General features: G+C 41.8%; 1 protein-coding gene across 11 annotated transcripts in view; it reads left to right on the top strand.

Moving 5' to 3' along the window:
* lyst (lysosomal trafficking regulator) overlaps positions 1-25,168 on the top strand; it is a 64,423-nt gene that overhangs the window by 35,920 nt on the left and 3,335 nt on the right. For 8 of the 11 annotated variants that reach the window (XM_061691092.1, XM_061691091.1, XM_061691089.1 and 5 more), the window contains 35 exons: positions 636-881; positions 1,285-1,458; positions 1,541-1,690; positions 2,830-2,967; positions 3,048-3,246; positions 3,333-3,461; positions 4,934-5,546; positions 5,898-6,078; positions 6,187-6,356; positions 6,449-6,679; positions 6,847-7,013; positions 7,335-7,487; positions 8,216-8,407; positions 8,834-9,045; positions 9,131-9,340; positions 11,231-11,407; positions 11,490-11,566; positions 11,653-11,841; positions 13,228-13,373; positions 13,458-13,554; positions 13,712-13,773; positions 13,905-13,960; positions 15,005-15,157; positions 16,005-16,249; positions 17,446-17,512; positions 17,602-17,758; positions 18,141-18,281; positions 18,365-18,582; positions 18,658-18,888; positions 20,339-20,528; positions 20,608-20,744; positions 20,831-20,929; positions 21,416-21,555; positions 24,131-24,228; positions 24,728-24,884. In XM_061691092.1, the coding sequence (XP_061547076.1) occupies positions 636-881; positions 1,285-1,458; positions 1,541-1,690; positions 2,830-2,967; positions 3,048-3,246; positions 3,333-3,461; positions 4,934-5,546; positions 5,898-6,078; positions 6,187-6,356; positions 6,449-6,679; positions 6,847-7,013; positions 7,335-7,487; positions 8,216-8,407; positions 8,834-9,045; positions 9,131-9,340; positions 11,231-11,407; positions 11,490-11,566; positions 11,653-11,841; positions 13,228-13,373; positions 13,458-13,554; positions 13,712-13,773; positions 13,905-13,960; positions 15,005-15,157; positions 16,005-16,249; positions 17,446-17,512; positions 17,602-17,758; positions 18,141-18,281; positions 18,365-18,582; positions 18,658-18,888; positions 20,339-20,528; positions 20,608-20,744; positions 20,831-20,929; positions 21,416-21,555; positions 24,131-24,228; positions 24,728-24,884 (6,002 nt within the window). Of the gene's footprint in view, positions 1-635; positions 882-1,284; positions 1,459-1,540; positions 1,691-2,829; positions 2,968-3,047; positions 3,247-3,332; positions 3,462-4,933; positions 5,547-5,897; positions 6,079-6,186; positions 6,357-6,448; positions 6,680-6,846; positions 7,014-7,334; positions 7,488-8,215; positions 8,408-8,833; positions 9,046-9,130; positions 9,341-11,230; positions 11,408-11,489; positions 11,567-11,652; positions 11,842-13,227; positions 13,374-13,457; positions 13,555-13,711; positions 13,774-13,904; positions 13,961-15,004; positions 15,158-16,004; positions 16,250-17,445; positions 17,513-17,601; positions 17,759-18,140; positions 18,282-18,364; positions 18,583-18,657; positions 18,889-20,338; positions 20,529-20,607; positions 20,745-20,830; positions 20,930-21,399; positions 21,556-24,130; positions 24,229-24,727; positions 24,885-25,168 lie in introns of those variants that run through there. The other 3 variants (XM_061691090.1, XM_061691088.1, XM_061691097.1) reach the window with 3 other exon arrangements.

Below are 25,168 nucleotides of genomic sequence, written 5' to 3'. Positions count from 1 at the left end.
CTATGTCACTTTTCTTGAATGGAAAAAGATTCTAGTTAAGCCTCAGCTATTTAAATGAGAGTGAAAACGGTTCCCTTGTAGTATTTGCTCATGGATTTGTGGTTAATAGCTTGGGTCATTGGAAAACGAAAAGGACAGAAGCCAGAGTGAAATAATTTACAAATAACGGCAAGTTCCAACAACAACTCTATATCAGTCCGAGATATGATGAGGGTTAACCGGGCTCAATTCACTTATGACTCTACCAAATACTCTACTGTATAGGCTTTACACGATCAGGATTTTTTGGGGCCGATCAAAAAACGATATCCGATCACAAGATGGAACAATGGGCCCATTTACATGACTTGTTCATTTATTGTATATAGTTGTGTACTGTATACTGAGTACTGTCACGTGACAAGGCTAAAAATAAAAAAGATTTTGGATTCATACGCAACGGCGACGCAGAGTTAAATGTCTTGTGCGGAGCCGATCGATGACGTCATTGATCGGATCGGCGAATTATGACATGAAAGCCGATCAGCATAAAATGCTAATTATCGGCCGATACCGATGACACCGATCAGATCGGCGTAAAGTCTAATAAATAGGTCAAATTAAAGCTAATTTGTTGTGAATTTGTTATATCACAGGAGAGCCTGGCAGTTGTGTATGCTCCCAGCAGTCCTAGGGTCTATACTATCTATGAGCCGGTAATTAGACTGAAGGGACAAGCCAAGACCGTGGTTACCCAGCGGCCCTTCAGCTCCAGAGAAGTGCAAAGCGTTTCTTTAGAGCCCAGCGCTCTCAAGGCTCTGCTGCCCACTGAAACCCAAGGCCTGCAGAGTGTCCTGCACAAGATTGGCGGGACAGGAAATGTTGTTTTCCTCTTTGCACAGGTCAGAGAGCCCACACTTTTGATGAAAATGTGTTATTTTTTTCACTTATAGTCTTTTATTCCCCAAAAACCTGGTCAAGTACCAATCAAAACTTTGGACACACACGTGCTCATACTGTTGAATGAGAAGATGTGTCCAAACTTTTGATTGGTACTGTACGTAAAGTATATACACGACAACTGTTACTTGAAAGATGAATGTGCTGCAAAGACTGTTTGTACACCAAAGTTGTATACTATGAAATAGAACTGTATTAGTGCGGTTAGGTTTGTTGTCCCATAATGTAATTGTGACCCAACAAGTAGTGCATCTTATCTCAAGTGTAGAATGAATAAATGAAAAATAAAATCCTCATAGAGATCAGATTTTTGTGCGTGATTCAGTGTGATGGTCTGTTCTTTAGACGGTGGAGCTGAGTGACTGTGAGATGACCCAGGCTTTGGCCTTGCAGATACTCTTGTCTCTGTCCAAGTTCAACCAGCATCGCATCTATGAAATGGAGTATTACCACGGCTACTCTATGATGCACCAAGTACTCATCAAGTCCAAATGTATCGTTGGATATCATATGCTGAAAGTGAGTCTCAGATATTTGCTGTGAAACAGCACTACAGAAGCACCGTGCTGTATATTTAACGGCCATTTTGTGTCTGGTCTAGACTCTGCTGGATGGGTGTTGCAGCGGACCCGTCTTAATCCTAGCAGATGACTGTCAGTTCCGTTTGGACTTGGAGTCCATTGCTGTGGTGCAGAACATCAGGCTTCTCTCAGACATCCTTTTGGATTGGAAAATCTGGGCCAAAGCGGAGGTAAATGCTAATAGAAGTGGTTCAATTGTATGTGAGCGCACAGTAGACCCCACACATTGGTACATTAAAAGAAAAAGCAAAGGCAATGTATAATCCAAATAACTGGGCAAAAATCTATTTTTTAATCTGTTGATTGTGTGGAATTCATTGTTGATTGTCTATTGAAGCATTAAAGGCAAAATTGAGTGCACACCTACAACTCCTCCTGCAAGAACATCATGTTGTCAGCTATAGGAAGTTGAGCTTTATCCATGCCACGGCATCTCCTCCAAATTATTCTGCTTAATACCACATTGAAAACAGGCATTCAGAACAATATATGAGACTCCCCCAACACAATGAAAATCATTTGTTTGGTTGATCATTGATTTTCTCTATAGTCAATCATTTTAGTCAAATGCCCATCCTTACTGATTCTTATGAGAAAAGTTTCAGGACTGGTGTCTCAAGCTATAGTTTAAATCCAATCCAAAGTTTTCCCCTTCGAAGTAATCCCCCTTCAGTCTAATGGACTTTCCCAGCATTCTCTCGCACTTCTTAATAAACTCCTGAAAGGATTCTTTTGGAATCCTCTGCAGCTGTGCTGCACGGCCATCTTGATGTTGACCACATCTTTAAAACGGGTTCCCTTGATGACCCCATGATCTTGGGAATGAGGAAAAATCACTTGGAACCAGGTCGGGTGAGTAGGGAGGTTGCTCCAGGATTGCGATGATCTTCTTGGCCAGGGACTGTTTGATGATCATGGAATTGTGAGCAGGCGGGTTGTCATGGTGAAACAGCTACCAGTTGTACAACTTTCACCTCTTCTCACGTATCGAGTGAAGCAAACGCCACCGGATCGCTTTGTTGATGTGCGGGTTAAACGTCTGGCCCACAATGAAGAGGAAAACCTTTAGTTTGCGTTTGAAGTTTCTCTTTCGTGATGCCAGTCCTGGAACCTCTCTGACACACCCAGTCCTTTGGTATGAAAACTGGTGTCTTATTTTACAGTGTAATGATGTTGGCAGAGTCACATTAATTACAAAAAGAAATGAACATTTTACCCTAATTCAGAAATGATGGAAGTTACAACACAGAATTAGCAAATACCTTATGTATTGTGAATTCATACATACAGTATGTCTTGTTTTCGTTAGTGTGGCGTGTGGGAGACATTGCTGTCTGCTTTGGAGATCCTCATCAGGGTGCACCACCCTTACCAGGTCTTCAATATCCGTCAATTCTTGAAAGCTGAAGTGGTGCACCGCTTCCTGCTTACCTGCCAAGTGCTACAGGTGTGTCTAAAGTTCAAAGTGGTGGTTTAGTTCCATTAATCGTACCTGACAATAACTAACTGCAGGATATTTGTCTTAAGGAGCATCGGGATGAGCACCTTACTGCCATTCCACAGGAAGTCTGTTTGTCATTCGTCAAAATAATCCAGGAAGTGCTAGGATCGCCGCCACACCTGGACTTACTCAAACTTATCTATAACTTCCTGCTGGCAGTTCACCCACCTACCAACACCTACGTCTGCCACACTCCGTCCAGCTTCTACTTCTCTCTGCACATAGGTGAGGAGTCAACGTGGGAACGTAATGATATATCTGAATGGTATTCATGTAATGAACTGAGCTCTTTTGATATCCTCATTTGTCAGATGGGAAGCTGTATCATGACAAGGTGCAGTCTATTATGTACCTGCGACACTCAAACAGTGTAGGGAAGTCTACCAGCAGTTCAGTGGTGTCTCTTTCCCCAACCGTCTTTACTGACGCTCTCCACGATGGTATGTCTGCTTCAGTTGTAGCACTACTACTGTGAAGTCAACTCCATTAAAACTCTCCAGTGTCTTGTTGGAATAGCATGCAGCAGTTTGTAGGAAGTCCAGTAGGACTTTAGTTTGCCTTGTAACTTGACAAATTTGTGTTGCGAATTTTTGTTGTAGCATCTATTGTCACACAATCATAAATCACAAGCATAGAAACGGTGTTTGTTGACTGGATAAATAACGCGACCATATTCCTCCCTCTGGAAGGAAAATTTGGCATAATTGCTTATTGCAACTGTCGTTTCAACAGCATCTTTCATTAAAATGTAATCACATTATTTTATCCAAATATTGTATTTTCTTGTTTTAAATGTTTTCTTATGTATCTTTATATCTTTTATCTTTATTAAAGGCTTCATAAAAAGGAGACATCGATCCTCTGTGTAGGCTAGTCAAGTATAACTACTAACTATTTCCACAAACAGTTTCTGACTAAATCAACATGTAAGATCTAAACAGTATAGCCCAACCCCAGACTGATTTATGAAATAATTGCAGTAAAGTTCAAGTATAAGACAACTTTTTTTCCCCAGTGGCTTATAAAATGCAGCTTATTTTCTGATGATCCCGGGAGTTTCACCTTTTCCTCTCTTCTTAGCTTTTCTTTAATCCACCAAAATTGTATTTACAGTTTTTGAATTTTTCCTTGAACTCTGTTTTAACTGTTGACATTTTAAATCAAACATGCGCACACCTTCATCATCCCAAAATGCGACATAATGCCTACGATGCAGCCTTCAAGTTAAAGGTGATCGATGTTGTCATTGAAAAAGGCAATTGAGTCACTGCTCATGAGTTTTGAGTAAAGGAGTGATACGACATTGGAGGAAGCAGTGTGGAGAATTTTCTTGCTGCTAGAAGACGGCAAATTGCAGATGGCCTTTATTTTCACTTTGGAAGTAGCACTCATTTTGATTTAGTTTTTTTGTTTGTTTGTTTTATTTCCTAAAAACGTTATTGACTTCAGTGAGATTGGCTTTTTTTTCTCTTGTATTTTTGTGTAATATGTGCATCTTATAAATTACTGCACTCAATGCAATAAGCGGTGTTTGAATACTTTTCCATATAGTTTGTGTGTCCTGCCCCAGTTCAGTTAATTAACTGCACATAATGGTATTTTGCTGCTGTATACAAGAGCAGAATTACAAAATGCTCAACATGTTGGCCTTTGTCTTTTATGTAGGGCTGGAGCTAATGATTATTTTAATAATTGATTCATCTGTTGATTATTTTTAGATTAATCGATGAATCGGATTTTTTAAAAATTAAAATTATCTTCCCTTTATTCAAAAATAGGATTCCTATAATTTGGACAATTTTGAGTTAAAAAAAAAAAGGGTATCTAAATTATTAAAAGATAATGAAAAATCGTTCGTGATTAATTTGATCATCGATAAGTTGTTGATTAATCATTGCACCTCTACTTCTAGGGCATCTCCATGGTCCTTCGCCTGAGGATCAGTCCTTGCGCCCACCCAGCCTTGCACCATCGCCATACTCGTCCCCTTTGCTGACACCCCGCCTCACTCACAGTGGCTTGAATGAGGCTGCCGACATTGAGCAACTGTCGCTCACCACCCATCAGGCTCTGGGCAGTACTGAAACACTCAAGAAGGGAGGAGGTGACGAGCAGCTCCTCAGCAGTTGTGAATCCGCAAAAACGATATGTGACTCGAGGGACATTGGCAATGAAGGAGCTCGACGCACCCCGTCAATCAGTGTGGAGGAGGAGCGAGATGAGGCAGCGGAGGTGGACAGCCTGGCAGAAGGGAGCGTGGGTGTTGCAGAGTCTGAGGACAGATTTGACTGGGCCAGTGAGGAGGCACCTCGACGCCCTGACAGCTTAAAGGGTATCCAGTCCTTCCAGAGGAGCCACAGCAACCTGGCCAGTTTGGGATTGGCTTTCCCGGCTCCAAATGGCTCATTGGCAGCCAGTCGCTGGCCCAGCGCAGCCGATCGAAGTTCTGTACCTGAAGACTGTGAAAGTTACACCTACTCTCCTGGTTATGAGAGGCCGCACAGCAAAACTGATTCCAATGATCGGTATGTAGAAATGTAACAAAGCATATTTGTTTAACTTGGGGTAGCTCATCTGTAAGTACTTGGGTTTAAGAATAGAAGGGTCATGTTTCGAGTCCCGTTGCGGACCAATGAAAATGACAACTTATTGTTGGAGAGATGCTAGTTTGTTTATGACTATTGTCAAAGTGTCATTGTGGGGTACATCCTTGAACTGGTAGCCAGTCCATACTTGAAAATGACAAAATAAATAAATAAAAAGTAGTAAATAATCTGTTTTGTCGGTAGGAATTCAAAGTATTATTATTTTTTATTTTTTTAAATATGTTATACAGTATAAAACTTGAGTGGTGAAATACAAGCTCAATGTTGCAGGTCCAGTACAGAGGACTGCCTGGTGCTTATCTGCTGTGGCCTCTATGACCTTCTGAGGGGTGTCCTCCTGCTGCTGCCAGACCTCATGCTCGAGGAAGTGATGGACAAGCTGATCCAGCCCGAGGCCCTAATTGTCCTGGTCAACCATTCATCCCCTGTTATCCAGCAAGGGGTCATGAAGGTCAGCCCTTTTTCCTACCTACAATTAGCTATGGCACAGTTGGTTGTGAGTTCTTTCTGTTTGATAAGATTATTACCTACTACTCATGGTATTCCACCTCTCTCCTAGCTGCTGGATGCATACTTCGGTAGAGCCAATAAGGAGCAGAAGGAGAAATTCCTGAAGAATCACGGTTTCTCCCTGTTGGCCAACCAACTGTACATCCACCAGGGCAGTCAGGGGTTAATCGAGTGCTTCCTTGAGATGCTTTTTGGACGGGCAGTAGGCCTGGAGGAAGAGTAAGTCTATCTGCAAATATTAAATGTACTAATGTTATACATGAAAAATCATCTGCCCTTTAAACTAATGCAGTTTTACTTTGACCATCTAGTCTGGATCTGGAGGAAATGGAAACAATCTCCCCATTCACAAAGCGTTGCATCATCCCAGTGTTGGGTCTTATTGAGAACTCCTTATGTGAGAACTCCTTAGTGCACAACATCCTCTGTATGCTACTGCAGCTCCTCAACGCCTACCCGAAGCTGGCAGACATCCTGCTTGATCACGGGCTGCTCTATGTGCTCTTCAACACCTTCTCCACCCTCAACGGCATGGAGACCGGGTATGCCAGCTAGAACAATGAATCACTCCTCTTAACACACTCATTATTTGATAGGTTTTGTTCGTCATCTATGAACCATGTTTTAAATCATTAGTTTACTCTCTGTCCAAAGAGCTTGCTTGTACGAGTGTTTGAATCCCATCATTTGATTGGTATTTTTCTTGCAGCATTCCACTGAATGATTACAAGCTCCTCGTGTGTGACATCCAGCAGCTGTTAGTAGCTGTAACTATCCACTCCTGCAGCTCTTCAGGGTCCCAATATTTCCGCATCATTGAAGATCTCATTACCTTGCTCGGTTTCATGCAGACCAGCAAGATGCGTCGCACACAGGGTAAGGACTGGATTCTTGAAATGCAAAATTCATCAGTTTTCAATGTACATTCCACACTGCATCAAGCTGTCAAGCTCTGGCGCTGAACAAAACAGGGCTCATTATCTATAACTGGAGAGTGGAACACCATCCCTCATTTATTATAGTTTTCATTTGTAATTATTTTATTCCTTATTATGGCTCATTTATTTCTATGTCTTCAGATTGATTAATCAATCTATGGCTCATGAGGCTTTTTGAAAGGCTGTTTACGTTGACTCATCATTTTATCATTGTTGCTCACATTGACAACTCAATTTTTTCCCCTTACTTTGGTTCCAGAGATGGCAGTCGCTTTGCAGTTTCGTGTCCTTCAGTCTGCTATTGAGTTCATAAAGACGACAGCCAATCAGGGACCTCAAAAGCTGAGCAGCTCGCATAATGCACCAAGCTCTCCGCATCACACCATTTATCAGAAAAGGAAGAGCATTGCAGGTGCGTATCTCAGACTGGAGCCACCATACGAAGGGCCCCTCTGTTTTATTTATTTATTTTTTTGTTTGTTTGTTTGTTTTTTTATTTTTTATTTTTTATATCCATGTCTATAGGTAAAACTCCCGACTGTGTTTTCATACATCTCCACTCGCTTCTGTTCATTGATCCTCTCCTCATCCTAATTTGAAGGTTCCATTGCCTTGAAAGACTCCATTATCCCTCGCATCCCCAGGCAGCACTACTGCTCCTACGGCCAGATCCCCTTGCCCTCTCCCTTCAACTTCCTGTCCCAGGACTCCCCCATCCCCTCCCCCACTGGGGCTCCATCCTACATGTTCCACTGTGATGCAGGTAGCTGGGACTACGGTCCGCAGCAGAGAACATCGTCCCAGACATGGGACATGTTTTCAAATGTTGCAGTAAACTCAAACCCTTTTCTCTGCAACTCACTTGGGGTTTTAATCCGCCCAGTAACTTAATTCGCTACTGGTGCTTTTGTTTGTCTCTGCATGTCTCTGAAGAATGAATGATTAACTAAATCAGTGTTAATCATTCCTGTACAGATGGAATTTTGATCACTGAATCGTTACGGTTTTCTGTGTGTGCAGTGATTTTTGGCATACATTTTCTCTGCACTTACGTAAATAGAGCATGTGTGCATTTATTCTGAAAGTCTCAGATTTACACTTTCTCAGCTGCACTCTCACATGCTCATGTCATCCTCGCAGGCCGGCGACGCTTCTCTCTGGCCCAGACTGACTCTCTGCTGATGCGGATGCGCTCTGTAGCCAGTGACGAGCTCAACCAGATGATGCAGAGGAGGATGAGCCAGGAGAACCCCATTCGTGCTAGTGAGACTGAGTTTGTACAGCGACTGCAGAGGCTTGTGGTCCTTGCTGTCAACAGACTCATTTACCATGGTAGAGTAAAACATGTTTTATTGTAGGTGCTCCTCTGTGTGGTTTATTGAAATGCTTAAATGGTGGTATTATGTTTTTGAGGATCGTGAAGTGTTTGAATTTTGGATGTGGTGAACATTATTTAATGCTATATCTATTTATCTGTGTGTATAGTTCAACCAGAAAACTTGTTTTCACGCCCTACACAAAAATAATGTGTTTTGAAGATGGAGAAGGGAAATTTTTTTCAAAATTGGATAATTTATGTATCAAAATGTGTTTTTAGCACACTACAATCTCTTTTTATTTGATAGTCATAATCATCCAAAAGATCCATGGGTTTTTCATGACCAGAGCTGTAAAAGTGCTTTAAAGATCCTCTGATTTGTTACTCTACATAAGCATAATGAGACTTACTGTCTAATCCACTTGCTTTTTTCATTTTAGATGTCAGTCAGGATTTATTTGACCTGCTGAACATCCCTGACTCCCCAGACCAACAGCTTTTCACACCAGAACTGGGAGACCATTCACATGAAGAGAGCAGCTCTGCCTCTGCCCCACACTCACCTACTCCCTTCACACTGCCACCTGCCAGCAAGAAGAGTTTGCAGAAAGACATTCTCAAACTCATGATGGATGGGATCAAAATCAGCCTGGTAAGATGTAAAATGTATTATTTGTGATTATTTTTATATAGTAGCTGTAATACATTCATTGTGATTGCTGTGTGTGGATTCTCAGGGAAGTACTGGTCGAGGAGGAGCGCCACATCAGCAGTGGCGAAGGATCCTGTGGTCGTGCCGGGACACGTTCCGGGTCCAAATTGGTCGCTTGTTGGTGCACGCACTGAGTCCTGCCCGTCCCTTGTCCGATAGGAAGGAAGCACTGGAATTTGTTTTTGATCCAAGACATTTGGACATCCTAAAAGAGAGCCTCAGCCCCGGTCTAGAGGTATGTAGAATTGTCTTTTTTGTTGTTGTTGTTGCCTTTTACTTTAGTATCTACCAGTCATATGAATCATGTTTGGATTCTAGTTTTTGTTTGTCACATTTGGCACCTCCCTTCACCAGACCCTGATTGTGTGTACTGTAACTAATTGAATAAGAGCCGATACAGCAGCACAATGGTCTGTTTAACACGTCTGACTCACAGTTTTGAGGCAGACTCTAAATCAGGGTTGTCAAACTCAAATTCACAATTGGCCAAAATACAAAATTCGGACAAAGTAGCGAGACAAACACAATATTTGTTAAAAATTCACTGTGATTGGGCCTGTTTTCCCTTCTCTCCAGATATGTAAATGTTAAGCCTTATTATATGAAAACAAACGTAACTGTCCCTGGAATAAGCAAACTAATATTATATTCACGGGAAATCAAATGTGCAATAAAAGACATCAGTGGTATTTGTTTCTTTTTTAAATAGACACAAGCTGTAGATCTGCATTCTAAAATCTGTCATGATTCTGAATAGATATTCTGCTTCCCACCTGTCTTGAAAGCTGAATTTTTCCATTTTACGTTATGCCGTTTTTGGGAAGGGTGGTTTAAATTTGTCCAAGGAGACTGTTAGCATAGTTGCTAATGACTGCAGTAGAAAAGGAGGGGGGCACATGCGCACAAAATGGCACATGCGCTATACACTGGCGGGCCAGCTGAGTTTGACACATGCTCTAAATCAGGGGTGTCAGACTCTTTCTTTTTTTGTCTTTTTTTTTTTTTTTTTTTTTTTTTTTTTTGTCTCTGGCCGCATTGTAGTTATGATTTCCCTCAGAGGGCTGTTAGAACAGTGAAAAAATATAAATGTTTAATCATCACCAAAACATATTATTACCATTACACAACAAATTTAGGGATAACTAGTTTTGAAATCAGAAGACAAGGAAAATAGTTTGTTCAAGTATTGTTTAAGTTACTGTAGAAGAAGGGTTTGGTAACAGAAAAATGCAATATCTCAACGTTATTGTTAATTATTATGACAATTTGGAATTCGGGTACAGATTTGAGCAAAAATCACGGTTGACGAGCATGATTTGCTTTCGCGGGTCACATAAAATGATGTGGTGGGCCGCATCTGGCCCCCGGGCCTTGAGTTTGACACCTATGCTCTAAATTGTATGTGGGTCAGAATGTTTTTGTAAATAGTTGTTTGTCTATATGTGCCCTGATTGGCTGGTGACCAATCCAGAGTGTACCCCGCCTCTCACCCGAGGTCACCTGGGCTAGTCATCAGGGGGCCTCATGTACAAAGACTTGCATGGATTTCCGAGTGAAACATGGCGTACGCTCAAATCCAGAAAACGTCGTACGCACAAAAATATCCAGATGTATGAATCTGTGGGTACGCATGAATCCAAACACATTTCCTTCGTACATCCCAAACCGTCATCTTGTGTGACGTCACGCAAGATGGCATCATCAAATCATGTTAAATTTCAGCAATATATACAACTCCACTAGGTGACACTATTGCTCTGTGATCACACTTCCTATTGTGTATTTTGTTTTTGTCTGTTTGTTTAATAGTCTTCTAAGACAGAGAGGAGTTTTACTGTACTCTAGTTTTAGTAAAAAAATTACTTAAAATATCGACTTTACAGTTAATTGAGTTTACAGTTTTATCATGGCTACTTTGAGTCTGTAAGTCAACCATCATCACATCATCGATTATGGTTGACTGTAGTCGGACGTTTCACTGTACCTTACACTTCTCATATATGTTTGCGTGCTCTTTATCACCCCACTTGTATTGCTGACTTAGCAATATATCAGTCAACGGCAAGCAGCTTGTCTCTTCCTACACAATATGTGACTCGTATGCAAATTCATCTGTTCCTCACAGCATGGACCCAAGTTGTCACTGTACCTCTATGAAATGCTGCACGATCACAAGGAGAGCCTCACCAAAGATGAACAGAATTCTGTGGGCGTATTCATGACCTCGCTCAAGCTTTGTGGTCACCGCTGCATCCCCCCCAACGCGCCACACAAGCAGGAGCTTCTCAAAGCCATTAAAGAGGCAAGCATTTCACCTTGCCTTGTCTTACTTAAGTGCATGTGGCGAATGCAAGCTGACTTGTTTACTCATTTGCTTCATACAGGAAAAATTCAAGTATGAAGGAGAGGAGAATACAAGTAAGGAAGCGTGGGAAAAGAAAATGACCAACTCTCAAAAGAAGTGAGCGCAAATAAAACATTTGAACAACTAGGCTCTTTTCCAATCTTCTAGTAATCTAAGTATTGGTTACTTTCTTTTCTCGGCAGTCTCATCCAGAGGCTAGAGGGAAAGTCCAAAGACATTTCGAAGATCGCGGCTGACATCACACAGAATGTGTCTCTGCGGCAAGGCATGGAGAGAAAGAAAGTCATCCAGCACATCAGAGGCCTCTACAAGACAGACCTGAGCGCCAGCCGGCACTGGCAGGAGCTGGTGCAGCAACTCACGCATGACCGGTGGGCACAGAAGTACATCTCCGACAGGGAAATTGTGCTATTCATTTGTAACAGGTTTACTAGAAAAGTAAGTTGAGTAAAGCTGAGAAGAGTACACTCTCACAAGAGCAACTTTTACATGGTAAATCTGCTGCCTATTTACAAAACGAAATAGCAAACTAGAATCAGGGTTTAATTAGGTTAAATAAATTGCACTCTGAAGAGCAAAGAACCATTTTTGGAAAGCTAAACTGTTTAATAAAGTGGGGGAAATAATGTTTTTGGTAGGCTACTTCCTGATTCATGGACAGGTTATGCCATTTATTTTTTTATACCACAAAGTAATTTACACTATCATGACTCAAATAGCGAAAATTATCTTTTTTTTTTTCAATCCAGATCATCACCTACATTTTCCTTGGCCCATGGGCCACATTTCTACCAACAATTGTGGAAATTAGTTAATTATGAATTAATGAATCACAGACTGGAGTGGTTCACTCGCCTGACTTCTGTGCGGGCAGTGTGGGTTTAGATCCCACTTAGTGACCTGTGGGAATGTGAGTATATATAAATGGTTGTTTATCGCTGTATGTGTTCTGTGATTGAGTGGCGAACAGTCCAGGGTGTTGTCTGCCTTTCGCTCAAAGTTAGCTGGGATAGGCTCCAGCTCCCTGCAACCCTGAACAAGATGCATGTTAAGTAATTTTTTACTTAATCCTAAACAATCCTAACAAACAAACCTGTAACATGTAAACAATATATCTTGCCTAGTGCATTTTAAATGACTACTGTATGTCTGCGATTAACTAACCCCTTGGAAAAAGATTCTGTCACAATGGTTAAGTGCATTTAGAGGTAGTATGAGGTGTGTCAGAAAGGTTCTAGGGCTCGCTCCCCAAATTATGTTTCAAACCCATACTACAAGTTTCCCCATTCAATGAGAGCAAGACTATCAACCAGCACGTGTACAAAGAGATTGTTTGCTACATTCAGTATGTGATAAAAGAAGCCAGAGTTGTGGCAGGACAATTCATGGCTTCACCATGACAGCACGCCTTGTCACAGTGCCCTGAGCATCCCGCAGTTCCTCCCTGAGAAGAACATCACAGTGCTGGAGCAACCTCCCTACTCACCCGACTTGGCTCCATATGATTGTTTTTCCTCTTGCCCAAGCGGGTCATCAAGGGGACTGAGCTGCTGAGGATCCTGGAAGAATTCTTCCACGAGTCCATGAAGGATTGTCAGAGGGATGGGAATGTGCATTAGAGTCCAAGGGTATAACTTCAAAGCGCAAAACTTGTTGTTTGTTGTTTGGATTTGAAATGCATCTTTTGTGACACCAGTCCTGGAACCTTTCTGATACATGTATATTGACGTCAATGATATGTTTTTGGTCTGTTGCAGTGCTGTTTGGTATGACCAGACATCTTACCCTACGTCCTGGCAGTTGGACCCAACTGAAGGGCCTAACCGTGAACGGCGGCGATTGCAAAGATGCTACCTCACCATCCCAAACAAATACTTGCTCAAAGACAGACGTAAGCCTGAAGGTGAAAAACTCAAATGCGTTAAAGCGTGTTAAAGCTCTTTTAAGTTTGTCAGGGATGTCACGCTGACCTACTTGCTTTGTTTAGACACGGTGAAACCGCCACTCTCATTCCTGTTTGAGGATAAGACACACTCATCTTTCTCTTCCACTGTGAAAGACAAAGCCACGAGCGAACCCATCAGGTACAATATGTTTTCCTTCCACTGATCTTTCCAAGAATAACAGAATGATCTGAGGAGGACCATTAAATGTGTAATCAAGCCATTTTGCTTAGAGACATTGCATCGCTGCTTTATTCCGATGCTGTGATGATAAGAAATATCTTTTTACTACACCCAGGTTTACCAGACGCTGCATGAGTGTGGCCCCCTCCAGAGAGACAGCAGGGGAGCTGCTTCTTGGTAAGAAAAAGTGTGCAGAGAGTAGTGTGTGCTCCAGAATGCGTGCGGACTCTGCTCACACACGTGGGAGTTAGTCATCGTTTGTCAATCTCCTGTTGCATCAATCTCACTGGCCTTGTGCTGTCTCACAGGCAAGTCTGGAATGTACTTTGTCGAGGACAATGCTGCAGACGCTCACGACGGCCAGGTAAGACCTGAGGGCTTTAATCGTTTTGTGCAGCCTATACCAGATGCTGGTACACTGTGCGAGCATGTGCTTTGCTTCTCAACATGTGTTTAAACAGCTGTGTTGGGAGTTAAAAAGTAATGCAATCACAGTGCATAGTCTTTTTTGCTCTAATGCACTAATGTAAGACATTACTAATAATATTTGGGTGATATTTTACGGATTACAATGTCAGTAACACATTTAATTGCATTTTAACCTTGTGGTGAAATGATAGTGTCATTTTTCTGGACATGTTCACTTTTTGAGGGCAATAAGACGTGTACCACTACCATTTTTAAAATTCTCAGACTGCAAATACAGGTGGATCTCAATAAATTAAAATATTGTGGAAAACAATGTCAGTAGTTCAATTCAAAAAGTGAATCTCGTATAATATATAGTTTCCCTACACAGTGAAATATATCAATTTTATTCTTAATAATTATATCCCACAATTCACCATCTTAATAAATTAGAACATTGAAAAGGTTATTAAGATAGAAATTTGATAGGAGTTATGTTTAATGATACCGTATAACGTGAGTTTTACTTTTTGAATTGAACTATTGAAATCATCTATTTAGGTGCACCTGATTTATTGTTCCGCTTCTCGCTGTGAACTGGCTTCCTGTTAAAGTCCTACTTTCTAGCTGTCTGACTATAACATTATGGACTGCATTTTTTATTCACTATTTGTGCATCATAGATGAGGCATGTCAATCATAAAAACAGCACTACTGGTTCATCATGATGTCACTCAGAATGTGTACAAGTCATTCGATGTCGTTCACTGTCGTTTTATAATTTGTAAACAATAGATTTTTAAAACATTTCTAATCTGTTGTTTTGGCATTGCTGTCTTTTTAATTTGAGTTAAATTTTGTACTTCACATAGAACTCTTTGGTTTTTTTTGGTGGGGTTGGAAATGAACTCAAAAGTAAGGCAGACGCATTACTGAGACAGTGATATTGTTTTACTTTCAAAAGACATTTGGAAGTAACTTGCCCAACACTTTTGAACAGAGCCTTGACGGTGAGACTGAGGCGCCCTCTTTCTCTTGGACCTATGAGGAGATCAAAGAGGTGCACAAGCGATGGTGGCAGCTGAGAGACAACGCTGTGGAGATATTCCTCACCAACGGTCGAACGCTGCTCTTAGCCTTTGACAACAGCAAGGTAAAAAGGGGGGTAGATTTGTTTCATTCCAACACAGCATAAACATTCCCAACAAATGCGATTTAAACATCCATCCATCAGTTTCCTCATACCATGGGTAAACTTGAGCCTTAACCCAGCTGGCTTTGGTCACCAGCCAATTGCAGGCCACATAGAAACAGACAACCATTCACACCTATGGGCATACCAACTACATATGAGGCAAACGTGCAAAACGACTTCTCCAACGTGCTGCCTGCGATGAAAACATTTGCATACGTAAAAGAATGTAGAGAGCAAGTAAAGGATTGTAAAGTGGCTTGGAATAATCATTTTCTACTCAATCCAAACATCTTTTAACTTCTAAAATGGTAAACTATTGAACTAAAAAAAAAGCATAAGATCAGTTGTACAAGGTCAAGGAGGGCAGAGTTCTCACTTTACTATTAGACTGCATACACTGGAAAGTGCTTTCTCCATTGGTGGATAGTTTAATAGGGAAAGTGATTAAACCACTCGGGTAAAATTGGTCTTGCATCCAGCGTATCAAGACTGTGGCATATTTTATTCGCGTCAGCATGTCTACCTCAAAGCTTTAAGATTCAGGATTCACTTGCATGGATTTTCTCAAGGTATGGCTTCCTCTCACATCCCAAAAACACGCATGTTGGGTTAATCGAAGTTTTAGTAGTCCATAAGTATGAATGGTTGTAGTCTGTAATATGATTCTTTGGCGACCCCGTCAAGGGTCTGTCTACCTCTCCTCTCGCCTAAAGTCATCTGTGATAGACTCTAGTTCTCCCCTAATGAGGACAAGCAGTATACAAAATGGATGTAATTTTGCTCTTTGGATTTTTCCGCTCCAAAGTTCCGTGATGACGTGTATCACAACATCCTGACGTCGGATTTGCCCAACCTGCTGGAGCACGGCAACATCACGGCACTGACACAGCTGTGGGGCTCGGGGCAGATCTCCAACTTTGAGTATCTCACGCATCTCAACAAGCACGCTGGCCGCTCCTTCAACGACCTCATGCAGTACCCGGTGTTCCCTTTCATCTTGCGAGACTACACCAGTGAGACGCTAGATCTGCAGGACCCCAACATCTACAGGTCAGTAAGGTCTTCGAGATCGGCATGGACTGGTGTTTTTCCAGTTAATTTCTAATTAACAGTATACAGCACCCTGACTATTACTACAAGAATATACTATCCACCCCCTGCAAAATGTCTTTCATTTTAAAACTTAGCAACCATAATTCAATTCTCAGCATTCAAAAACAAATACTTATTAACTATTGCTGGTTATTGTTATCCCATTTAAACAAAGACTTTTTATGCCATCCCACAGACGTTCAATTTGTTAGGCTCGTGTGAGTTAATGTTACTGAACACAGCCATTTAATACAATAATAAAAAAAGATTTAACCACATTCATGACTTATAATTCTAGTGTGTTTTCTTCTTTTTTTTTTTTTGCATGAAAACCCTGTTACAAGGGTTTGTTGACTTTGCCACTAGAATCTGTACTCTGATTTACGGTCTGGAAAGTGCTGAAAGATCTGTTAGTTTTATTTAAAAATGTTCTAAGTACATTCTTTCAATTGGCCTCACATCCTTAGTTAATAGCTTACAAAAAGATTAGACTTTGTAACTAAATGCATATGTGTTTTAAAAAAAATTGTAGCCTTTGTTCCTGTTGTTTGGGTTACATTTTCCCGTGTGTAGTCATAGAATATTTAGAAACCTCTCCTGAGCTTCTGCTACTTTGATTGTTGCTTAGAATTCAGCGCAGAGCTCCTGGAAAGGAAATTAATTATCTTTGTGGTGTTGACCGATATTTTTCTGCTCCTTTGGAAACAATAAATAAAAAGTAATTATATGTAAATGAAACATCCAAATCAAAGGTGACATACAGGTATGTAGTTGAGATATACATTTTTCATACTTTTTTTAATAAAGGCATATCCAGTGGTGAATTTATGGTTGACACGATGGATGAGTGGTTAGTCCAGGGTGTACCCCGCTTCTTGCCCGGATTCAGCTGGAATAGGCTCCAGCTCATCCGTGACCCTAGTGAGAGGGTAAACTGGATAGATGGATGGAACTTTTAGTCTTTTGCAGTTTGTGTGTCATTTCCAACTATTAGATAGCCATTCAACTTAAATTTGGCCAGGAAATTACATAATTCTAGGCTGTTTGGACCCTATGACCTAAAAAAGGATGAGAAGAGAGAAATTCTAATCATGTTTATTTTTTATTTGAGTGATAAACATTGACTTACTGCTTTGTGATTTGCTCCCATTCAGGAATTTGAGCAAGCCAATAGCCGTCCAGTCAAAAGAGAAGGAAGATCGCTATGTGGACAATTTCAGAGTAAGACCTCTCTTGTATTTATCATGTTGTTTATTTGTGTTGAAGGTTTTAGTAAGAAAAACAACTGTGTGTGTGTTTTCCTTGTGAAGTATTTGGAAGAAGAGTACAGGAAGGGCATCCGGGAGGATGACCCCATGCCTCCCGTCCAGCCTTACCATTACGGCTCTCACTACTCCAACAGCGGCACTGTGCTGCACTTCTTGGTGCGAATGCCGCCTTTCACCAAGATGTTTCTCGCCTACCAGGGTGAGTCACTGCTTTTAGCCTTGTCACCAAGGATTTCAGTCTTTTACAGCAGGTAATTGAAACTAGCATTGTAAGCGTTCATGGTTTTATAATAGCGGCTAATTGTTGGAATCTCATTGGTGATGCTTTTAGCACTTGCATCCAGCTGTGTGTAGTGCACAGCCATGAAAGGTTATTTTCTCTTTTATATTTGTCCATTTCATCTTTCCCTTTCTTGTGTAATTACCGTTTTCCTTCATCCAATCTCTCTTGTGTGCTTCGGAAACGTGTCTTTATGTGACTGCAAATGTATTCGGCGAGCGACTGTGTCCAAGGTCATGAAGGGGCGCCGTTCCAATCACTGAATCGAGTTTGTAATTAGATTGTCTTTGGTCTTAATCAGATCAGAGCTTTGATATCCCGGACCGGACATTTCACTCCATGAACACCACGTGGCGTCTCTCATCCTACGAGTCCATGACAGATGTGAAGGAGCTCGTCCCAGAGTTCTTCTACCTCCCAGAATTCTTGGTCAACAGAGAGGGTCATCATCTTTACACCCACTTTAAAACCTGCCGATCTTCTTTCCTCAACACCCTTCTCAAAGTTTGTCATTTTCCTCAACAGGTTTTGATTTTGGGGTTCGTCAGAACAGCGAGAGGGTAAACCATGTGAATTTGCCTCCCTGGGCCCGGAATGACCCGCGTCTCTTCATCCTGATTCACCGCCAGGCGCTGGAATCAGACCATGTTTCTCAGACACTGTGTCAGTGGATCGACCTAGTGTTTGGACTCAAGCAGAAAGGCAAAGCTGCAGTCCAGGCTATCAACGTCTTCCACCCAGCGGTAAGAATGCCTCATCACGTTGGATCGAAAATATTAGGACTGATGCTTACATCAGTTTTCTGTTAACTTCCATAGACCTATTTTGGAATGGACGTTTCGGCGGTAGAAGACCCAGTTCAGCGAAGAGCGCTAGAAACCATGATCAAGACATACGGACAAACTCCCAGGCAGCTTTTCAGCGCTTCCCACATCAACAGGGCTGGTCCCAAACTCATGATGGAGGGCGAGCTGCCGGCCGCCATGGGTCTCCTGGTTCAGTTCGCCTTTAGGGAAACCAGAGAGCAGGCCAAGGAGATCATCTGTCCGGTAAGCAGACTGCCATGCATTGATCCAATAAAATGTTACCAAGGTAGCCGCATGTCTACCTCACAGTCAAGGTTCTGGGTTTAGATCACTGTTGAGGCATTTCTGTGTGGAATTTGCATGTACTCACGGTGCTTACCTGGGTTTTCCCCAGGAAATAATTTTTCCTCCCACATTCCAAAACATGAATGGTAGTTTTCATTGAAGGCTCTAAAGCACAACTGTAAAAGGATAAATCTGGCACGAGTATGGCCCACAGGCCGTATATGTCCCGCTTCGATCTTTGATCTGACCCAGTAAGCAATTACATTTTCGAGTCCTGTAATATTTGTTGCAATATGTTTTTCCCTAAATTGCGTTAATTTAAATACACTGGAGAAAAAAATATCAACGCGGACAAAGAGGACATTATTCGAAATTGACAGTACAGAAAATGTACAAACATAAATTGATTATGATTCAGTTGCTGGTTTGGTCTGTAATGTCAGAAAGCGAAAATGTTGATCATTGTTTTACAAAATAAAATCAGATGTTTCTTAGTTTGATTAAACACAAAGATGATTACTCTGCTTTCATATAGGCCTACAGAAATCAGAGAATATTTACTGTTGAGAAGTTGAAATATATTTAAAAGTTGGTTAATTATTACAATTAATTTAACTAATAAAATATTTTATTTAAGACAAAACAGTATGACAGTTTTTTTTATTACACTATTTCGCATACACATTTTCCCCCAAAAATATTTCACCTGGGCGGCACAGTGGACGACTGGTTAGTACATCGGTGTTCAAATCCGGCCTCACTAGTGTGGAGTTTGCATGTTCTCCCCGTGGCTGCGTGGGTTTTCTCCGGGTACTCTGGTTTCCTCCCACATTCCAAAAACATGCATGGTAGGTTGATTGAAGACTCTAAATTGCCCATAGCTGTGAATGTGAGTGTGAATGATTGTTTGTCTATATGTGCCCTGCAATTGGCTGGAGACCAGTTCAGGGTGTACCCCGCCTCTTGCCCAGAGTCAGCTGGAATAGGCTCCACCACACCCGCAAACCTTGTGAGGACAAGTGGTACAGAAAATGGATAGTTTACCTTTTTTTTTTCACCTCATCTACGAATGAAGTTTGCCCACCCGTGCGATAAGAGGTAGAAAATGGATGAATGGTCGGCAATTGGAGGCACTGATGGTTTCGCGGTTCACTCGCATAACTTCCATGCAGGCAGATGGGTTCAGTTCCCATTCAGTGATGGTGTGAACGTGAGTGTGAAAGGTTGTCTGTCTGTGTGACCTGAGATTTCCCAGCGACCAGTGCAGGGTGTCGCTTCCTTCAGCCAGAAGTCAGCTGGGTCAGGCTCCAGCTTTCTGCAACCCTGAACAGGATAAGTGGTAGAACATAGAAAACATATATATAGATCGATGGATGTTTTAACTATACGCCCTCTTTGACTCCCGCAGAGCCCACTGCCATGGATCAAAGGTCTGAAGTGGGGCGAGTACGTGGGGTCTCCCAGCGCTCCTGATCCGGTCGTGTGCTTCAGCCAGCCTCATGGCGAGAGATTTGGATCGCTGCTGGCTCTGCCTACGCGGGCTATCTGCGGACTGTCACGCAAGTTCTGCCTCCTGATGATTTACAGCAAGGAGCAGGGTAGGCAGACGCACACCCGTCGTGCAGGATGGTTTATTCCAACATCTGACCGATTCAACGCCTTGTGTGTACCGCGCAGGTGTTCGCAGCATGCACAGCACAGACATCCAGTGGTCAGCCATCTTGAGTTGGGGCTACGCAGATAACATACTGAGGCTGAAGAGCAAACAGAGCGAACCGCCTATCAACTTTATTCAGTGCTCCCCACTGCATCAGGTGACCATAAGCTAACTTTGCACCTTGGCCAGGGTCCAATCATCTGCCACGTTTCTTCCATCTCACGGGCTGTGCGTCTCCTCCAGGTGAGCAGCTGTGCCTGGGTGCCTGATGGCTGCCAGCTATTTATGGGAAGCAAGTGTGGAGTCATCACCGCCTACAGCAACCGCTTCATTAGCGCCACGGTTGGTATCTATGGCAACGTCACCCTCTAGCCCTCCGCCTCCTCATTCAACATCGCAGGCCCCCCTCCCCCTCATCTTCCTCTTCTTTCCAGATCTGTGCAGCACTCATACTCTTAGCCTCATTAGTCACATCACAGTTGCCCTTAAAGCATACTTCCAGTGAGACCAGAAGTGGAATTAACGGGTTCAAACAGGAATACTTTTCTCCCCCTCTCTCACCATCAGTGGGAAAAGTATGGTCCAGGGGACCCATGCAGGCCGCGCCATTCTTTAACTTGGCCCGCAGAGCATTAACATTGCTGAGAGTCCTATAGTTTCTTAAACAACCTGACCAATCTGTCTGTTTTAAAAATGTAACATAGCCCTTGAGGCCGTACAGTAAGTTTGTCCACCGCTGCTCCAAACAAAGAAAAAGATGTCACACTACCGAGATAAAATATTCCCAATGTGAGCGATTTGAATGTCTCCAGTGTCTCTTGTGCTTAGCAGTCAGAGATGGAGGTAGAGTCTCAGGTCCACCTATACGGACACACGGGGGAAGTCACTGGCCTGTTTGTGTGCAAACCTTACAGCATCCTCATCAGCATCAGTACTGATGGTACCTGCATCCTGTGGGACCTCAACAGGTCAGCGTGGTGCCAACCGAGGCCTAAGGTCGTCTCTTTGCTTGTAGAGTGCCGTGAAGAAGTTTTGACCTTCTTCTCAAGTTTTTGCATAGTTCCCCCACTTTAATGTTTAAGACCATCAAACAAATGTCAATATCAGACAAATATAACCCAAATGAACTTAAAATGCTGTTTTTAAATGGTGATTTCATTTGTTAAGGAAAAACTATTCAAAGTTACCCGGCCCTGTGTGAAAAAGTAATGGCTCCCTAACCCTCAAACTGGTTGGGCCATCCTCAGCAGCAACAACTGAAATCAAGCGTTTTCTTTAACTGGCATGAGTCCTTCATGCCCTGCAATTGGCTGGCGACCAGTACAAGGTGTACCCCGCCTCTCGCCCACCGGTAGATGGGCTAGGCTCCAGCACGCCCGCGACCCTAGTGAAGAAAATGGATGGATGGATGAGTCCTTCACATCTCTGTGGAGATATTTTGGCCCAGTCTTTGTTGCAGAATTGTTTGAATTCAGCAAAAATTTAGGTTTCTCGAGCATGAACGGCCTTTTTAGGTCATACCACTGCATTTCAATCGGATTCAAGTCTGGACTTTGACTAGGCCGCTCCAAAACCTTCATTTTGTTTGCGTAGGCCATTCAGAAGTTGATTTGTTTGTGTGTTTTGGATCGTTATCCTGCTGCAGAACCCAAGTGTGTTTGTATGTCGCAAACTGAAAAGTGTGTGTCGCAAACTGATAGCTGAACATTCTCCTGCAAGATTTTCTGTTAAAGAGCAGAAGTCATGGTTCCATCAATCACAGAAAGTTGTCCGGGTCCTGAAGGACCAAAGCAGCCCAAGACTATCACAATACCACCACCGTGTTTTATTGGTGGTCTGATGTTCTTTTTCTGAAAGGCTGTGCTACATTTACGCCAGATGTAACGAGACACACCTTCCAAAAAGCTCAACTTTCATCTTGTCAGTCCATATAATATTCTTCCAAAAGTCTTGGGAATTATTTAGATGTTTTTTTGCAAATTTAAGATGAGCCGTTATATTCTTTTTGGTCAGCAGTGGTTTTTGCCTTGGAACTCTGCCATGGATGCCATTTTTGCCTAGTCTCTTCCTTATTGTTGTGTCATGAACTGACCTTAGCTGAGACAAGGGAGGCCTGCAATTCTTTGGAAGTCTTTGTGGCTGCCTGGATGAGTCACGGCTGATCTCTTGGGTTAATCTTTGGAGGCCGGCCACTCCTAGTAAGGTTCACCGTTCCATGTTTTCTCTATGTGAGGATAATGGCTCTCCCTATGGTTTGCTGAAATCCTAAAGATTTAGAAATGGCTTTTGTAACCCTTTCCAGACAGATGGATGTCAATTTCTTTATTTCTCGACTGTTCTGAAATTTCTTTGGATCGTGTCATTTTGTTGCAGCTTCTTTAGATCTTTTGTCTGACTTGATTTTGTCGGGACAGATTCTGTTTAAGTGATTTCTTGATTGAACAGCTCCTGAGGTAGTCAGGCTTGGGTTTGATCAGTGAAAATGAACCAAAAATTGTGATTAGCCACAATTAATTCATGATTTAACAATGGGGATACCGTAATTTCTCGTGTAATGCACATTTTTTCCCACAAAAAAATTATAAAAGTCAATAGTGCGCATTATACATAGGTATAGGGGAAAATGGGGGGGGGGAAACTTTTACATTTTATAAATGTATGCCGCCATCTAGAGATTATGATAAAGCTGTAGCCTACACTTTGATTCCAATATGACAGGGTTATGTATGACTGCATATATGTAGGGTTGTCCTCATAAGTTTACATACCCTGGCAGAATTTGTGAAATATTGTTGTTGTTTTTTTAAATAGGACTGATGACTGAACAACAACAATCATTAATTTCTTTATGGTTATGTTTTGTTTAATGCTAATGCTTTTCTGAAATGCTTGACAGTTTAATTTGAATTCCATTCCTGGTCCTTCATGTTTTCTTTAAAGAATTGTACCCATCTTACAAATTCTGCCTGGGTAATCAAACATAGGAGCACACTGTGTGTTTTCTCGTTTACATTTAAGTAGGGCGTTTAAATAAAAGCAGGGCTGTGAATTTCAAAATAAGAGCAAGTAAATAAAAAGAAAGTATTACGTGTTCAAATAAAGTGCTTAACTCCAGAATAATTATTTGAAAAAACTAACAAAATACAGATAATACTTTGTTTTGATCATATGGGTAGAAGCAAAATTATGCCTTGTAAAAATGCATTATACAGAGGTTAGAAGGGTTTTCCAGAATTTTAAGGTCAACTTTGTGGGTGTGTATTATACATGGGTGTGCATCATACAGGAGAAATTCCGGTAATTACTTTTTAATACAGGGCCAGGTAACTGAATAGTTTTTTTCCTTAATAAAATGAAATCACCATTTAAAAACAGCATTTTAAGGTCAGTTGGCTTCTATTTGTATATTTACATTTGTTTGATGGTCTTAAAGAAAGTGTGGAAACTAGGCAAAAATATAAGAATTTGAGAAAGGGGCCAATACTTTTTTTACGGCATTGTATGTGCTTGCTAAATAATATCATGTTTTGTGTTCTGTTCCAGGCTCTGTTATGTGCAAAGCCTCACTGGCCACAAAAGCCCTGTGACGGCAGTTTCTGCCAGTGAGACCACAGGTGACATCGCAACAGTTTGTGACTCAGGTGAGATGGCCAATTTTTGCTGTGACTTAATTGTATGAGTGAGTGTACACAAAATGGCCAGTCAGACGTTGGGTTATTTTGGACCCACTAGACTTGTTTCATGTACAGTCAGAATGTGCCTAAACTATGCTAAAGCAGTAGTACACACATAATTACAGTTACTAGTTGTATGAAAAACACTTCTGGGCGATAAACTGTAACTCGAAACACTCGACCCCACAAGATGGTGCTGTGTCTTCTTGTTTTCTCAAATATATCCCGCATTTAAAATTTTATGCATACTAGCGATTGTACAAAGGTATATTAGGTCCACTAGTTGCAAAATTAAGAAGAAAACAATCCATTGTTAGCATAATGAATACATTTTAATACGTTTCATCAATGTTTCCCCATCACATATTCAGTTTACAACAATCCCGACATTTCAAGGTTATGTAGGCTCATTTGTTCTTATTTGTTGTTGTAGCGTGGCATTTTTTTCTGCTCCTTGTGTGTTCAGTGGTGGGAGGTAGCGACCTGCGCCTGTGGACCGTTAACGGAGACCTCATCGGTCACGTGCACTGCAGAGAGATCATTTGCTCCGTAGCGTTCTCCAATCAGCCGGAGGGCGTATCGGTCAACGTCATTGCTGGCGGGCTGGAAAATGGCGTTGTCAGGTGAGGTTCCTTTTGATTCTTTTTTTTTTATTAAGAGGGTACATTGAAATCTTCACGAGGAAAGTCCGACAATGAAGAGAAGTCAATGACACTAACTGCCGCGTGCAAAACAGGGGAAACCACATCATGTCTGGTATCAGCAAAAAGATTGAGGTTCTCTGCAGCCACGGATTTCATTCAAATGTACGTCATTACACATATGAACCAACAAGAGGCCGTAATACAGTCCCTGGATAAACAAAACATTGGTGCTAGGCTAACGCTGAAACACCGATTCTGATAAT

The sequence above is a fragment of the Phycodurus eques genome, chromosome 11 (assembly GCF_024500275.1).
Source record: "Phycodurus eques isolate BA_2022a chromosome 11, UOR_Pequ_1.1, whole genome shotgun sequence".
In the NCBI taxonomy this organism is placed as follows: domain Eukaryota; kingdom Metazoa; phylum Chordata; class Actinopteri; order Syngnathiformes; family Syngnathidae; genus Phycodurus; species Phycodurus eques.
The sequence above is the reverse complement of the archived record's forward strand: the minus strand, read 5'-3'. Positions and strand labels throughout refer to the sequence as shown.